We start from the raw sequence: 17435 nt of genomic DNA, 5'->3' as shown, positions 1-17435 counted from the left end.
TATTTGATAGTCTCTGTATTTTCAGTTAGATGCACAATTATGTTTCCTCTCTTGTACCAAGAACAAAAATGCAGCTAATACTCTGTTCCAGAGAATTGAAAACCATTTCTGATGTCTTGGTTTGTTGGGAAGGACATCTTAAAATGGGGCCAAGTGATTTTCCTATACTTATTGCTACTAGGTAAAGAAATAAAATTCAGTTTGTATCTTTCTGTTGATGAGTAACAGTTAATAGGAGTACCACTCCACTGGTGACTCCAAATTTGGAGGTAAGGCACATAGTGAGCTACAGACACAGCTCTTCTGTTTCTAATAGAAATTTAACAATGATTAAAGCGTTTGACTCACTTACCAGCAGCAAGAAAAATGTAAGTAACATGGAGTTGAAGGATTGTATCTAGGTTGTGAATTAATAGTGCTGGATAAAATATAGATAAATGCTGTCAATAATGGATGCCTTTTGTGGTCTGTGTTTGGTTTCTGTCTCTAAACCTGATGTAAGGGAGTGGAGATTTGAACTAAGATTTAAGCTGAGTAAACAGTGTTTGTAAAATGGACTGCTTCTGTTCAGATAGGAGCAGCACTGGCCATGAATTTCATTAGAGTTCCATCATTGGTGCCTCCATTTTTTTGATGCCTCACTGCAGTCAAGGAGGCATTTGTGTAACTAAAGATCTTCATTATACAACCATTTGAGAAACCAAAGCCTATGTATTGAACATTTTGCTTTCTGCAGAGCTTAAAGCGAAGCCTGGAGCAGGCACGGATGGAGGTGTCTCAGGAAGATGATAAGGCACTACAGCTACTTCATGATATCAGAGAGCAAAGCCGAAAACTGCAAGAGATCAAAGAACAGGTATTCCTGCTTCTTTGGGGAGCAGAGTGGCTGCCCACAAATAGGCATTCTTGGCATATTCTAGCTCTGCTGCCAGGATTACGCTCGGTGTTGATAGGCTGTGATAACTCCCAAGCTGTGTGATTTCACAGGGGTTCCCGAACAATACAGGAAGCAACAAAATTCCACTTGTGTATTTTGCAAGTAAGCACAAACTCCAAACTTCACATTTTCTGTTCCTAATCCTGAAACTACTTTGTCTATACAATCAGTTTAAGAAAAAGTCGCAATGCTTTAGTAACATGCTGCACTAGAAATGACCTATCCATTTTAAATGGTTAAGGTATGGAAATTTCACAAGTTAACGAATCTTCATCTGGGAGAGAACTGAGCCATCTGAATTTTCTGTTGTTTTATTATTTTTTTAATTTTTCTTCTTTACCTTACCATTTAAAATGCTTAATAGTCTTTCAAAATAGAATGTATGTTGCCTAACTGCTCTTTTCATGATTTGATCTATTTGTGAAGTAGAAATTAATAATTTTATTTTCCACCCAAAGAATGTTGAAAATTCATTAATTCACATAGTTGCTCATAAGAAAAAAATGTCAAAATTAAATGAAAACATTGTGACAAATTTGGCCATTGCAAGGAAGAACCCATTCAGTTTTATGAATTAACAGCAACATGCTGCATTGAGAAAAAGAAATTCAAATTTGCTATAGCACTCAAACAATTCTTTGTAATTATCTGTTGGTTTTCATCTTCAAAGCACTTTACAAACACTAACTGACTCATTTCAAAGTCTCTGAGACAAGGAAGCCCAGAAACCTTGGTAATAATTCTCCAGACATGAGTAGCTCTTATGTAAAAAGTAATGAAATGCAAACCCAACCCTCTGGATGTAGCTGGCCTCCATAGACTTCCCCAGCATTCTTCTGGGTGGTTGTTTTATGTAATACAAGGGATCTAAAGCTCCCTGCTCTCTCTTCTGGTGCTTTACTAGCAAAGTTGCTTTAAATACTGAAATGGGGAACATTTTTGATGATTTTAAATATCCATAGATTCTTAGGCAGTACAGACACATGTAACAGAGGAAACATAATGCAAGTAATTTTTAATCAAACGCTTTGTCCCAGAATCTCTTAATTTGGCTTGTGAAGATTCACAATCACATAAAGAGGCTGCTTAGTTCAACAAATGAATCCTGCAGACTTTCATGTCTGTGGTGGCCTTCTGAGCTCCCTGAAACACGTGTGCAGAACCTTGCTGAAAGAAATGCTGAGAGATTTGTGCTGACTCATATGAGCAGTGGATCTTGGCCATTAAAGACTTGGACCATGATTTTTAAGTTAGAGGGAACTGGGAGTTGGAAAAGCCCCTTCAAGTTTTGCTGTTGGAAACCTAGGCTTGAGAGAGAATGAGTCAAATCAACAGCAAATAAGAATCTTCAAAACCCAATAATTAGGCATTTGATATTTTCAGGGTGAGGCTGTAGGTTCAACTTTTAACCTCAGGTACTTGGATAGAAGAGCGTGGTGGGTTTGTGGGGTTTTTTGTTTGCTTGGGATGTGTGTTTGGTTTTTGTTTTGTTTTGTTTTTTTGTTTCAACTAAACCTGTGCTCTGGTTATTATTTGATGAAGAACTGTACTAACAGACAAACTTGCAACAAATCAGAATCTGTACTTTTTTGAAAGCCCCACTCATTTCTTTGTAGTTCCCTGATGTGATTTGCTTCAGGTACATGCCCTGAACTTGTCTAGTAATCTGCACTTAAATACCTCGTGGTATTTTAAAACTCTGACTAATGCATATCCCAGAGGTTTGTTCTGTGTTGCCTTGAATGGTGTGGCCTGTTCCTCTGACCTGATCTTGGGATTTACTCAAAGACAGTCTTGCAAATGTGATGAAACAAGAAAACCTGAAATATTACTAATTATCTCCTCTTTTTCTTCTTCTTTCCCTCCCCATTCTCCTCCCTTCCCAAACGCTCATTGTCACAGTGGCAACTATTGTCATACCTGTAATTCTTTGATCAAGTGTTTGCTGATATAAAATCCCAGTATTTTAGGAAGTCTAAACAAGTTATGATTTCTGAGCAGAACATTTATTCCTTCAAACTGTTCTGCCTTTTTTGTTCAGAAGTGTATTTGTATGTGAAGAATATTTGAGTTATTACATGCGTAGTTATTAGAAAAAAACTCTGATTCTTTCCAGCAAGAAAATAAAGATCACCCTTCCATAGGAGATGAACTGGAAAGAGTAGGTCCCTGCCTGGCATACAAAGTTGGAGAACCAATTTTGGGGATTATAAGCCAAAGAGCCATTCTTTGCTCCCTGTAAGGGACAGTAAAGCAATCTGCTAAAGGCCTGGCTTCTTTCAATAGCTGCATAAACTCTCCACGCTGGAGAATGAGGGGCTGGCATGAGGGTCAGTGCTCATGCAGTCCCTCATTGAGCTGAAGGCAGCTGCCAGTCTGGAGGGAGCGATGACAAACCTGATTCTGTCACGAGACAGTTACTCTTCTGAATATGGGGGTAGTCAGGCATACTGTAAGATAATAAAATGGAAAGAAAGATAGACTCCCCCACTGTCAGTCCTTCACAATCTTTGTTCCAAACTCTTGATGTGCATGTTTTCTGCTTGTTCTCAGCTTCGCAAAAAATACTTTGATTTTGGAGAGGGCTTTTTGGTGTATTTTTTTTTTTTTTTTTGCTTTAGAGTAATTTTATAAAATGCATATTTGCAGGACTTAGTAAATGCTAAACATAATTAAATTATTTTCTTCCAGTGAAGATATGTGAAGCAATCTCTCAAGCTAGTCTCAGTTTGAGTTCTCAGTCTCATTGAGATAGTCAGTTCGAATGTTCTTTTCTTCTCCCACCTTCCCCATCCAAATGCCCTGTCTTGTAGTCTCCTACACGGGGAATCTTTATTTCTGCCTGTTTAGGCAAATACCTTCTATGAGCAATGTGAGTTTTAGATAGTTTTTCTAAGATAATATTTGATTTTAGGTTGTCTCCCATACTGAGCAGTGTGATCCTTTTTAACTCTGTCAGGAGAAAGTAGCTGATGGCTGCAAGCCACAATGTGCTACCCCTCTGCTTCTCCTTCTTTCCTTTTACCCAAGCTGTGCAGATCTGTGATAACTGTCATGTTATCAGCCTGAGAAAATAGATCTTGAGGGAGCATCTGGGCATTTAGTAGAGACATCAACTCAAAGGCACATTTCTGTTTCAGAGATTAGAAATGTAAGTAATTTTTATCATTTGTATGTAGATGTATGTATGTGTTCCTGCACTCTCAAAAAGTCAATGTTTTGACTTTGAGGTATTGAGTTGAAAGTGGCAAGACTCAAACCAGAACACCATGGATTTTATTTTAGTTAGTTTTTACTGTTTTACTTTGTACTTTACTTTTCTTCTACATGCTCTTAAGTGCATCTCTTGCCTGCAGTCAGTATTCTGGAATCTGCCGCTCCAAGCATTTCCCCTGTTGCATCTAAACTGTAATCCCTTCTCCTTCCCTTCCACCCCAACTACAGGAATACCAAGCTCAAGTAGAAGAAATGAGGCTGATGATGAATCAGCTGGAAGAGGATCTGATCTCGGCTCGCAGGCGCAGCGATCTCTACGAGTCAGAGTTGAGGGAGTCCCGCCTGGCAGCTGAGGAATTCAAACGTAAAGCTGCCGAATGCCACAACAAACTGCAAAAGGTAGTTTAGGCTTCATGGGAGAGGGGGCTGAGGCTTGCTGGAATATCTAGTGCTGTTTGACACATGCACACACAAGTTGTGGGTGTGCCCTTCAAAGATAAGCGTGGTCGGTACAACTAACACAACATGTTTTTCATGATGTGATTTATACTTTGTGTAATTGCTGATGTTTAAATTGCATGAGGTGATGACTGGATAGAAGTCTAGCTTTTCCTGAGATTTTCATGTACTTTATATTTAAGTTACAGGTTAAAGATCAAGGGAAAAATGAGGCAGGAGAGTTGTATACCAAACTGGAAAAGGTATGTTACTTCAGTGTCCTAGATTTTGCTTCCTGGCTCTTTCATTTTATGCACGGAAACCAAGAATGTCTGGCTAGTCAGTGACATGCATGGCTTCACAGCCCCCACCTCCTTTCATTTTATGTTTTAAGACATCTTGGTGTGATTCACTGTTCTCTCTGATTTGATATAAAGCTGTCTCCGGATAACCTGTTCTTAACGGATTGTGTTGAGAAGCCAGGCAAAGACAGCCTTGGATGTGTCATCCAAGCTCGGAGTCAGGTTGGGGATACAGCAGGGTTTTCTTTACTCAGAAAGAACAGCAAATAAAAAGCAAAAAGAATTCTGAGTTTTCTCACACTGAACAATCTTGGTAACCAAAATATTAAATCACCTGGAAGTTAGCAAAATGGGAATGGATTTGCCAAGGAGTGTTTTGGTTTGTTGGAATTACAGGGGAAAACCAAGATTTTTGGGAAACAAATTAAAACAAATATGATATAATAAGCAAAGAGCGTTTTCTCCTCTTTGATTTTGACTCTTTCCCTCCATCTTTTATCTAACTATAGATCAATACAGAGCAGCAGGCCAAAATCCAGGAGCTTCAGGAAAAGCTGACAAAGGTAACGACTGGGTGGTGAAAGTGAGTTTTTCACAAGATTTCCCAGTGAAATCTTAATGAAGAGGAGGGATGCACTTTGTTTTACCCTCAAAAATAGAATTAGTCATAGCATGGGGGATGATAAGGAAAAGGGGGTGGGAACTGGTATCTGAAATCACTGGTGCTCTCAATATGCTTTTGGCTCTTGAGACATGTCAACAGTGTTTATTTTTGCAAATGAAGCTGAGTCAGAACTGGAGTAGTGTAGAGAAATTCTCATTTAAAGGCCTGTTTGGGTATGCTCTGGACACTGCACTGCTCCCTTGCTTTTGAAGAAGGGTTCAGCTGGTTTTAACTCACTAGTAAAACACATGGACTTGCTTTAATCTCCCAATATTACCTGCTTTAATCATTTGACAGTTCAGTTCTTCACAGGTTCTTCACAGTAAAAATGTTGAATGATAAAGATTCACAAGAGAATTAAAACACCTTATCAATGTCTGCTGAAAGTAGGGCAGAATATCTAAGATTTGCTGTCGTGGTCAGTCTGGCACTTGAAGTGTCACTGTAAGAACAGTCAGGGAACTTCTCTTATTGGAATCCTTCAGCAGGAAAGAAAGGGGTTGTCATAATTATCCCCTGATTGAGCTTTTCAAACTTGGCACCTGCTGAGAGAGGGCTATTTTAAGGGTTAATGATCAGGACTATGGAGGCAAAAGCTACATATAAATAGAACTTAAATATTTCAAAACAATCATGTTTTAATCCCGTTTCCTTTTCTACCTGCATTAATGCCAAGGAATTTTCTGTAGGCCAACAGGTTATTCTCCTTTTCCTTTAGTAAGAGTATTTTGTGAGTTCTTTTAAAGGCCTTGGGCTGAATTTGGGGATAGATTTAACTTTCAGGATGTAGAGTGAAGTAACTTGCAGTGTAGCAAGACAGATTTGTGTATCCTAGATATTAATTTTTTTTTGTGAAATAGAAGCCAAAATTATGTAGCAGAAGTTAAAATTTGGACTCCTGCACATGTTAATTTAAGCTGTTAAACCAAAGTTCTGTAGTGAGAATGTTGACCATCTTCAAGTTGTGAACCTTTCACACACCAAATTTTTGTGTGTGCTTTTCATATAATACCTTTTTTCCTTCTCTCTTGACCTTCAGGCTGTGAAAGCCAGCTCAGAGGCAACTGAGCTCCTGCAGAATATCCGTCAGGCAAAAGAGAGAGCTGAGAAGGAGTTGGAGAAACTTCAGAACAGGGAAGATTCTAATGAAAGCATGAAGAAAAAATTGCTTGAAGCAGAGGTGAATGCAAAGTGTCTGTCTGGAGCAATTTAGTTATTGGGATATGTCTTAGTTTAGGAGCCCTCACCTGGGTGGCTCTGAACAGCATGTATTCCTGTAGTAATTCTTCAGGGGAAAGACTTGGTAGACATTAATCCATTTTTAATTAAAAAACATATTTCTTTGAGGAAAACGGAGGGGTTTTATTTTCAGTGATGAGTCGATAAGGACGTGTGGTTAGCCTGGGGGATTTTGGGGGTGATAAGGATTCAAAATATGAAAGCCAGCCATATATTGACTGCTTCAGCCTGTTTTCTCTAGAAACTACTCCTTGCTTTGTGCTAATGCAGAGTTGGGTGGCCTAAACAGCAGCTCATAATTGCTCTGCAGGAACGGCGCCATTCCCTGGAGAATCAAGTGAAGAGATTAGAGACTGTGGAACGTAGAGAAAACCGCCTAAAAGAAGATATTCAAACTAAATCTCAACAGATTCAACAGATGGCAGAAAAAATTCTGGTGAGCAGAGGTGAAAATGAAACTTAGAGGGTAAGAGTTTGTAAGGAAAGGTAGGGAAGAATCAGAAGATGCAGAATTGCAATGAATAAGGTGGAAATTATTGAATAAAGGTTTTTTTTTTCCTGTACCAGTTGTAGTGGAGAAAGCTTAAGCATTCAAATACTATTTGCACCTCTAGTTACAAACTCATTCCTGTGCTTTTAGTCTTGATAGTGCTTCAAAACTGGAGTCATCTCAGTGGGAAAACCTTTCAGTTAACATAGTAATATTTAAATTATTTACCTAGTGATTGTGTCAGAGGTAAAACATTCTGAAAGCAACTTACTGCAGTAACAAAAACATCTCTTTTAAAGTAAATTGCAGAGGAATTTAGAGGTCAGATCTATTAGAAATGCTTACATTTTGAAGCAGAGAGAAATTAGTCATCCAAACTGTTCATCTCCAAAGATATTTGTTAGGAAACCATTTGCACCCACGTAATTTCTCTGTTGGCAATTTCTTGTTTTTTTCTCCTGGTTAAAACTATTAAGCCAAGTTAGTATGTCAGTCTCTGGTGGATCAAGCAGAGGGTGTTTCTAATAACTTTGCTTTCCTGGGACAGAAAGCATAATTTAATACTGGAATAATTAAATTTACTTTGCCTTCCTCATGAATTTTCTCTGTGTGTTGCCAATATGAGGAAGAAAAGGTTTACATTTTACTGGTAGTAATCCCAAGCTGAGACACACCTAAGGAAGGCCAAATGGAGATGTAAAAATAAAGATATTTGGAATCAACAGATGACCCAGGCTTGTTCTGGGTGTATAGACTTTAGCATCAAAATGCTGAGCACTGTCAAGAAAAGGTAGAATCAGTTCTTTAGTAGTGCTGCTTCTTTCAAATTGTTTTGATAGCAGGAGTGCATGGTAAGTGGGAGACTATGGTTGTGCTGGGCACAGAGCCAACTTTATGTTTAGAAATAGTGTAAAACTTTGAATTGTTTCATAAGCCTCTTGTGTATATTTGGGGATTGTTCATTGGTTTTGATTATGTTCTCTGTGGAGGAGAAAGTGGAAGGGAAGGCAGAAATATCGACTAATTGTTTTACACCATGGGATATGTTTAGCTCTTCTTATAGATAGTTTCCATGGAATCCTGACAGAATGTTGGAGAGGTACAAAAGTATTTTATAATGTTATATTTTATAAGTCAAACAGGCATTGAAGAAATAATCCTACAGAGTCTTTCCTAGTCCCTTGCAACTGATCTGGTAGCACAGGGTACTGGTATTCTTTTTCCTCCACTCCTACCCTGTACCTTCCCTCAAGTTGTCTCATCAAACATTTTTGACTTTTCCTGGTATAGAGAAGTAAGAAGGGAGTTGAAGATACAGATTTGCTTATAATAAGGTGGAAGTTGTTGTATAAAGGCATGGTTTGAATATACACTCATGTGGCAGTGCCTGAGAAGTACCTGCTCATCCATCTGTAAGGAGCTGATGAAGAAGTAAGAAACAAGTTAGAGAAGATACTTCTTCCTGCCTGAAAGTGCAGATCATTGCTGTGATGCCAATAACAAAGTCAGTGCTACATAGAGAATACTGAGTGAGAGCAGGAATGGTAAGAGATTACCTTTTTAAGCCCACACTGGCTGTTAAGTGCCACTGCAGGAACTGGTGAAGCTTCTGCTACAATATGAGCAGTCTGATGCTGGGAGCTTTGAAGCTGCTGCTGATCTGGTTGTCTGATTCTCTGCCAGGACCTGAAACGTGTGGGTTTCTGGGGGAGGTGAGTTGTCCCTCTTGTTGCTGGGAGACATATTTCAATTGCAAAAAGCAGCAATCTCCATTCCATGCAGGAGTGTCAGGGACTAGGCACTGTCGATGACCTACTTTTGGTGAACCTCCTCTTTGATTCTCACTTCTGGAAAAGGAGGTCTATGCGATTACTGGAGCAAAAAAAGCCTTCAAGATGAGGAAGATGGGGAAATGTCTTCAAGATGAGGAAGATCAGGAAAAAGCACATCAAATACTGTGAAAAGTACTAAAACACACACAAATATCAGGAAATTTTCCTGTGCTGTGCAGTAATGAGAGCAAACAGGAGATCCAGATGCACCTCAGCACCTGAACTTGTCTATGCAAGAGTCAGCACAATGGTAGTGAATGACAAGCCTGGACCTGCTCCTGTTCTAAGGAAATTCTGAGAATGGCAAATATGACATTAAATGAACATAACATTGTATGCTTGGCTCTTGAGAGGTGTCCTGTTGAAAGGTGATTACAGGATAGGCCCCAGATAATATAGTCAGACTGCAGAAACAGCTAATTTCTGAAATACAAATTATTTAAGTCCTTACTGTGCATGGCTGAAACTATCTGATATGAAATAAAGAGGCTAGAAAGATTCTGATATGTTCCACCACATATATTGCATCCTGTACTTTTCATTTTTGAAGCCATTTATAAATAGCATTTCTGACAACATTTGTCCAAGGAATACAGCAAAGTAAATGCTATTCCCCCTCTGAATGCAAAATGAAAAGCACAGACAGCAGTACCCCGTTATTGAGGTCTGCTGTAAGAAAACAAGTGAGAGACCTTGATAAAAATAGATCTGAACTTCCTGTGATGCCACTGCAGCTATAAAATGTTTATAACTATGTGTTTTCACCAAATGTCCTTGGCCTATCTTTGGGTATATTTTACTGGAAGATGGAGATTCTTACCATGGAAGTAGAAATCTTTGTCCTTAGCAGTGTTCCCACTCTGCAGTAGATGGGTCAGCAGCAATATAAAAACTTAGGGTTCATAATGTTCAGGTCTCATAATGCTTTTTTTTTTTTTTTTATTTAAACCATGACAGCCCTGGACTTGGGATTTTTATAGAGTGAAGCCTTAAAAAAGAGAATGAATGTTTGGTACCTGTCTAACATGTACTCACAGCACCTACCATTTCCTTGTGTCTGAATGTGAATTTTTGCTGCTTTTAGGAGCTGGAGGAAAAGCACCGTGAGGCTCAGATCGCAGCACAACATCTGGAGTTGCAGCTGAAACAGAAGGAGCAATTCTATGAGGAGAAACTCAAAGTAAAAATATCTTATCATCTTCCTACAAGCTTTTGTGGGTAGAATGAGTTCAGGGAGAAACAGTTGCCTTTAGGTTCTGATTGCTTTGTCTTGTGAGTTGCCTTGTTACCATTGGTGCAATGTTGAGGGAGCTTAGTGGAATGTAAATCAGCTTTCTCCTGTTTTTTCTGCCATTGTACCTTATCTGTGGCACTGGATTAGGAGAGGTAGCATTTGATGCCAGAACTACAGGAAGGCATTTGTTGGTTGTAATTTGACTTTCGTTGACTAAATAATACTTAGTTAATGCTGTTGAATCTCACACCCTGAAGAAGCTTTCAGTTCCCACTGATTTTCTATGGGTGTTCACTCAGCCTACCTGCAAGTTTAAAATGCAGCAAATAGTAAACCATTTCTGAACTTCCATCTTGGAGCTGGAACATCTGCCAAGAAGCCACAGAATCCACCCACTTTGTTTTTGTCTTTTCCAGGGTAGCATTAACAAACAGTTAGAAATAGACACCATCTAAAATTAGGAAAAACAAGCTGGCAAATAGGAGTATGTGCACTGGCTAAGGATTTTTCTAAATAACTTGCAGTATGACAGCCAGTAAATGCATTTTGTAAGAATCTTTGCTAAGAACAAATTATTCTCAGTAGAAACAGTCTTTATCTTGTACATTTATCTAGTACTTTAATTCTACATTTTTGCTTAAATGTGAGAGATGTAGTACTTAAGAGGAGAGACGAAATTTCTGTGGGAGAAATATGAAGGAAAAAAGAGAAGAAGATTTGCTGTCAGATCAGAGCATGTGGTTATCAGTAATGAGAGGAGAGTGATAGAAAGCAGGCAGATCAGATGCAGATGTTGAGAAAGAACTGGTGTTCTAAAAACCGGAAAAGAGGATAGGCATTGGAAAAAAAATAAGAGGAAAACTGGTGTATTATGGGCCCCTATGATGTAGGGTTTAATGGGAGAAATCAGGAAGCTGGGTGAAAGAGGTTCAAAGGGATAAAACAGGACGTGGGGTTTTTGTAACTGGAAAAATAAAAAGTATCCTGTGCTGTCCAGAATTTGTGCCTTTGAAAAACTTGTCTTTGAAGGAAGAGACCTTCAGTTTAAAAACTGAACTCTGGTCATACATACATGACATGCATTTCTAGAAAAATGTAGCAATTCATTACTTTAGTCCTGTTCCCAATGGCAGCTATTTATGCCACAAAAAGAAGTTTTTTACTTTGCTGTTAGATTTTTGTCACTGACTGGAAGAATTCATGTGATTTCAGTTGCCTTCTCATCCATACCTGTGGAACTCAAAAATTACTTGTGAGCCATGTTGGTAGGGCAGCCAAAGGATGGGCACTTCCCTATTTCTTCTGCTGTACATATTGGGGTAGAGAGTCTTTTCTGTTTTCTGTTGCATTAGGTTGGAACAGTTATTGAACACGGTTTATATGACTTAAAATAATAATTAAAAAATCTACAGTATCTCCATATCTCTATAAAATCTTATTGTTAAATCCAGTCTTCAGAGATAACTGAGAGTGCTCTTTTTGGAGTTTGCTCTTCCATGGATTTCATGCAATTACATCATGGATTTAATTTTGCTTGAAATATCACCAATTGCTTACAAAAAAAAAAATCTATATTGATGATTTTCTTTCTGCTTGCCCTTTACCCAGTGAAACAGATATAATTTAGACAAAAGAAATGTCTTCATTTAGGTGTTGGAAAATCAGATGAAGAAGGATCTTGCAGATAAGGAAGCACTTGAGAATATGCTCAGAAGACATGAAGAAGAAGCACGTGAGAAATGCAAAGTCCTGGCTGAACAGAAGGCGGTATGTGGTGTTGATCTGGAAATCAAAGCTGTTTGAAGAGTGGCTTTCTAAAGCTGATTTCAAGCAAGATAATCTTGTTTGAGGTCCTCTAGTGCTGCTGAGCTGCTTTGAAGGAAATTAATTGATTAATATGAATTTTAAAAGGCATGTTTTTTTTAAATTCAGAGTATCTCCAAGAATATTTCCTTAAAAAAAGCCATGCAGCTTGCTGGGTACCCCTCGTTTTGTGCCTTGATAATGGTTGCTTTTTCCTAACATTAAAGCAGTACAAAATAGCTGCTGCAAATAGCTCCAGTAATTGCATCTGTTGTTCATTTTGGCCATTTGATCAGTTTTCTTTTGGCTCTTTTTGTTTTTGGAAAAAGTTCAGACTTTTTAATAAACTTTATTTTAGTAACTGCTTGCGTTGCTCAGTCTCAAATGCTCATTGCTGTGTTTCAGATGATCAATGCAATGGATTCGAAGATCAGGTCACTGGAGCAGAGAATTGTGGAATTGTCTGAGGCCAACAAGCTGGCAGCAAATAGCAGCCTCTTTACCCAGAGGAACATGTAAGTGTGGCAGCTGCTGTCACTGCAGAACAGGTCTCAGAAAGATGACCTTAAAGGCTTTTCCAATTGAATTGATTCTCTGATTCACCGTGTAAAAGTGGCTCTTTTTTGCAGGCCTGCTGTGCTCCCTGCTTGTTTTTCAGTGATAGCCTTTCAGAAATATGCTTTGTTCTTCAAATAGTTGGGGCTCGCTGTGTATTTTGTGTTTTCTCAAACATGACTGGGAAAATTGGTTTGTATTACTGTGTTTACTTTGGAGCATTTCCTAAGGCAGGTGATTTGTGTAGGTTTGCCAAATATGTTAAATGAATACTAATAATTTTATGTCTAAAATACCCCTGGAGAAGCACATATTCTTTCTTTAAACATAAACAGTGCTAATAGATTTATAGTTTACTCAGTTCCCCTGACACATGGTTTTGAAATTGAAAACATTAAACACCCTTCACTCACAAACATTGATGGATGAGAAGACAAGGAGGAACACTAGATTTTTTAAGCCAAGAATTTCTCTGCATGTTTTTGAGTTCTTCTGTTTCAGATCCTTTTGTCTGCCCGAAATTTATTTTTCTTTGGACTTTAGCTGAGATTCCTTATCCTTACAATGATGTTTTTCCTTCGTAAATGACTTAGAGGTGTTCTACTTCAAGTGTAGGAAAAAGCATGGGTTGTTTGATACATCCTACAGGGCAGGGCTAAAACAGAATTTTCCCTTAGTGATTTCAGAGATTCACCAGCTTGGTTTGCCCAAAGCTTTCAATGTTCATCAGCTGCCTGATCCAACATCAGGCAGTGCCTTTGTGTGAAGCACTTGGATAGATTCACCTCTAATATTGAATAGAATCAGACAAGGACAAGTTTTGGCAAAGACTTGCTTTTGGTTTCACCCCTTTTCTATGGTCATTATGTCTCCAGATATATAATGGCTCCAATTTTCATTGCATTTCAAATACCTTGCAAGTTATTTTAGCCTGAGCAGCCAAAAATGTTCACAGAAATAACTGAAGAATTTAATTGTGTTGTTTAATGCTCCAGATGACCTCCAGTTAATCACCCAGGGAGTTTGTTGAGGCAGCAAAAGCCATAACTTACCTTCAGTCTGAAATAAAACAGAAATGTCTTAAGGTGGAACTGGGAAGTGTATGAAAGGCTGAGTGCCTCAGTCATGGGTGCTGAGCTGAGTGTAAGAACTTAGAGCATCCTCTGGGTGCCATATCCTTGACTGGAGAGCCACAGAAAACAAGAAAAACATATAATAATACTTTAACATACAATTTAAAATAGATTATTGACAGACATATTGTCAAATGATGATTGCATTTGCAGGATTGGTAGGAGATAGTACAGAATTAGCAACATTTTGAGAGAAAATTGCTTAATTATGCATGCGGATAGTTAATGAATTTGTGCTTATTTTGTGAATTGGGCTGTTGAAAATGTATAAATTGTTGTTGGACTGCATTTTGAACCCACAAAAGCTGCAGCTAATCTGAGCGTGCATCAAGAGGAGAGCTAGTGATTAAACTCTTCAGAGGAGAGGGGAGCTCTGCAAGCTTTTGTTCCAGCAGTATCTGAGGAAACCAATGATTATCAGGTTCCTGAGAAGATAGCCCAGTAAACAGCAGGAAATGAAATAACACCATTTGACAGTTCTGGCTGACAATAATCTGTAGAGGTAAATTAAAAAAACAGAGAAGGTGAAAGAGTGGTTTTGTTTGCAATGCACAGAAATGTGAGTCAGAAGACTTAAGTTCTATTTTTAGTTTTGTTAAGTCTTCCTATTTGATCTTGGGCAACCCACATAATTTCTCTGGGATAGGATTAATAACAGCTTATCTCACAGTGAACTTCTTAAAATATTAATTCATTAATATATGTAGAGCTTTGTGAGGCTTCTAAGTAGAAAGCACTCTAGGAGGCTGAATTTTCCAGTGCATGATAACACAATTCCAGGAGCTGTAAATAATGCAGAAAGACCCCTTTTTCTTTTTTTTTTTTTTTTTTTTTGAGGGTGTCCATTTCAAATGGTAATAATTAATAATTGCCAGCTCTCAAAATTCTTATGAGAACAAGTAATTGTTTTTGTTCAGTTTGTGGATTAAGGCTTTGATCAGGGGCAGCAAATTTTCACTTCAGTGTAGTTCAAGTTCTATGTCCATTACAACTTGTGAAAAAAAGCCCCCAGCAAAACTACCCTGAACACACTACCCCCAGTCCTAAAGCATGGGATTCCTCTTATCTCATGTAAATATACTGTGAGAAAGCAACTCCTGGAATTTACTTTTCCCCTATAGAAAAACATGTGACAAGGAACTGATGAAATGAGAAGAATGAATTGTATCTTAAATAGCATTATAGATTATCCTCTGCAAAATTCATTTGTCTGTGCAACTGGCAAATATGGATTTTTAGTGCTCTGGGCACATGCTGATGAGTACACTAGTATTTTGTATTTTTAGCTGGGATGTAGAATTTTAGCAATAAACTTAACTGTTCTCTTAACAACAAACTTGTGTTCTTCCTTGCTTCACCCCAGTGGAAGGACATATGTTCAGGGCATTTCAGGTTTGTCACTTGTGCATTTCTCCTATCAGGAAAGCCCAAGAGGAGATGATTTCAGAGCTCAGGCAACAGAAGTTCTACTTGGAAACACAAGCTGGAAAGTTGGAGGCCCAGAATCGAAAATTAGAAGAACAATTGGAAAAGATGAGTCACCAAGATCACACTGACAAGAACCGCCTGCTGGAGTTGGAGACACGGCTGAGAGAGGTGAAAACATGGGTCTAATCCCTCTCAACAAACTTTCTTAAATGTATCCCATTTTGTGAATACAGTGAGAACTATAACCTGTTGTTGTGGTATTTGAAAGTGTATTAGTAACTTTAAAAAAAAACAACCAAACAAAAAAAACCTCATTAAAACCAGATAAATATAAGTATTAAGGACTTGTCATCCTGAATCCGAGCTTTTAGGTCATCTTGCTTTTTCAGAATTCTGTTTCTGTGTTTGTTTGTACAATACCCTTATAATATTGTCTGGATAGAGAATAATAGCCCAGCAATGTACAATGACCAGACAGATAACCTATAGCCTTAGAGTCTACAGCTTAGAAAGCAAAGGACACAGCAGAATTGCTGTAACAAAAAAGGAACCTGCTTCTTCATGCACCATTTTCAGAGTTTGCTGGAAAGAAAACCTAACAGTAATATGAAAATATACACTTTTAAATATCTGTGAGCTGTGCTTATTTTTAAATTTTATATTAACTAGTTTGGATCTACAAATTCTTCTCCAGTCTCAGTCCACTGATTTTCAGCTAAGGCTGAAATCTTGCCTTCAGCTAAGGTTGTTGACAACTAACCTGTCCTTCTTTGGCTGACTGAGACCAGTGTAAGGTTTCTGACAGCCTTGTCACACATCTCAAGCACAACTGACAGATTCCCTTGGGATAGCAGGGAGCCTGACGAAGGTGCTAAGGTTTGGAATTGATTCTGAACACTGAGATCTGTTTTAGTTGTTCTTTTCTTATCCCTGGAATGACATGTTTATCCCTGTGTGTGCAAGAAAACCTTCATCAGAAGCCATTCAGGTAAACCCAGAGCCAGATGAGCCGGTGGGTTTCTTTAAGAGGAATCTGAAAGGAAGATGAAACGTGGAAGTTGATTGCAAAATGTATGTAATGTATACTCAGAGATTCCCAAATAAAGATCCTTAGCGACTCAGCTTTAGTGAAGAAAGTTCATTACAAACTACAACATTTTCTATCAGTGTTTGATATGTTTGAGTTACAGCTGGAACTACTCTTGTGCCCTTGTTTCAAAAGGCCAGATTGTTTTTTCCAAGAAAACCAGTACGTTTTAGGGAGGAGACAAAGCTGTGTCCTTGATTTCTCAGTGCATTAAGCAGTCTGTCAGGATGTGATTTTTGGAATAGACATGGCAATGACATCTTAAATTGGGTTGTGGAATGAGACTACATTGCCCGTCACATCCTTGTTAGTAACTTACATTTGGATACTACTTTGTCTTTCTTCAGGTTAGCCTAGAGCATGAAGAGCAAAAGCTGGAGCTGAAGAGGCAGCTGACAGAGCTGCAGCTGACCCTGCAGGAGCGGGAATCCCAGATCACTGGGCTGCAGGCTGCACGGACAGCCCTGGAGAACCAGCTCCGCGAGGCCAAGACCGAGCTGGAGGAGACCACAGCTGAGGCAGAGGAGGAGATCCAAGCCCTCACGGTGAGCCCTGAAACTTGTCCTGTGAGCTGCAGATATACACTAGAATTATGTAGGTGCATGTTTCATAAAGAGGTTAAAAGGAATTGTTATGATCTAATTTTTAATTTTCAGAAATGAATTGTGCCTTGTGTTGATAAAGGCGTGAATGGCTAAAGTGCCAAATTTTACCTTTAACCATATGAATACTTGCTAGTGATGGTTCATTGCTAATTGACTGATGGCTTGTAGGAGCATTATTACTTTTGTTTTGAGGTGAAAGTTGCATCTGAAATTGGTATTGTTAGGAATTTAACTCTGTGATTTATTTAAATAATAGCTCATGAGTTTGAAAGTACTTGATGGTCATAAATGTTTTGATGATTTTTTTTCTTCCTATCAGTTACCCTGCTTTGAGGATACTTATTCAGGGGAAAAACAAACCCCACCAAATTCCTAGGGAGAGTGTTCTAATACATAATTTTATTCCAATGCTTGTTTCATTAAAAAATTGTCATGTGTGTCTTGCAGTCTGGTGAGGTGTGTGAGTGATAGA

General features: G+C 38.5%; 1 protein-coding gene across 1 annotated transcript in view; it reads left to right on the top strand.

Moving 5' to 3' along the window:
• The window catches only part of CIT (citron rho-interacting serine/threonine kinase), a 68676-nt gene that overhangs the window by 24264 nt on the left and 26977 nt on the right, over positions 1–17435 (top strand). Inside the window, exons 13-23 of the mRNA XM_058851836.1 lie at positions 737–856; positions 4382–4552; positions 4801–4854; positions 5403–5456; positions 6597–6737; positions 7107–7232; positions 10203–10298; positions 12003–12119; positions 12561–12670; positions 15265–15439; positions 16706–16903. Coding sequence (XP_058707819.1) covers positions 737–856; positions 4382–4552; positions 4801–4854; positions 5403–5456; positions 6597–6737; positions 7107–7232; positions 10203–10298; positions 12003–12119; positions 12561–12670; positions 15265–15439; positions 16706–16903 — 1362 coding nt within the window. The remainder of the gene's footprint in view (positions 1–736; positions 857–4381; positions 4553–4800; positions 4855–5402; positions 5457–6596; positions 6738–7106; positions 7233–10202; positions 10299–12002; positions 12120–12560; positions 12671–15264; positions 15440–16705; positions 16904–17435) is intronic.

Source organism: Poecile atricapillus, chromosome 16 (genome assembly GCF_030490865.1).
Source record: "Poecile atricapillus isolate bPoeAtr1 chromosome 16, bPoeAtr1.hap1, whole genome shotgun sequence".
NCBI classification, from domain to species: Eukaryota; Metazoa; Chordata; class Aves; order Passeriformes; family Paridae; genus Poecile; species Poecile atricapillus.
Note: the sequence above shows the minus strand (reverse complement) of the source record. Positions and strands in the feature narration are given on the sequence as shown.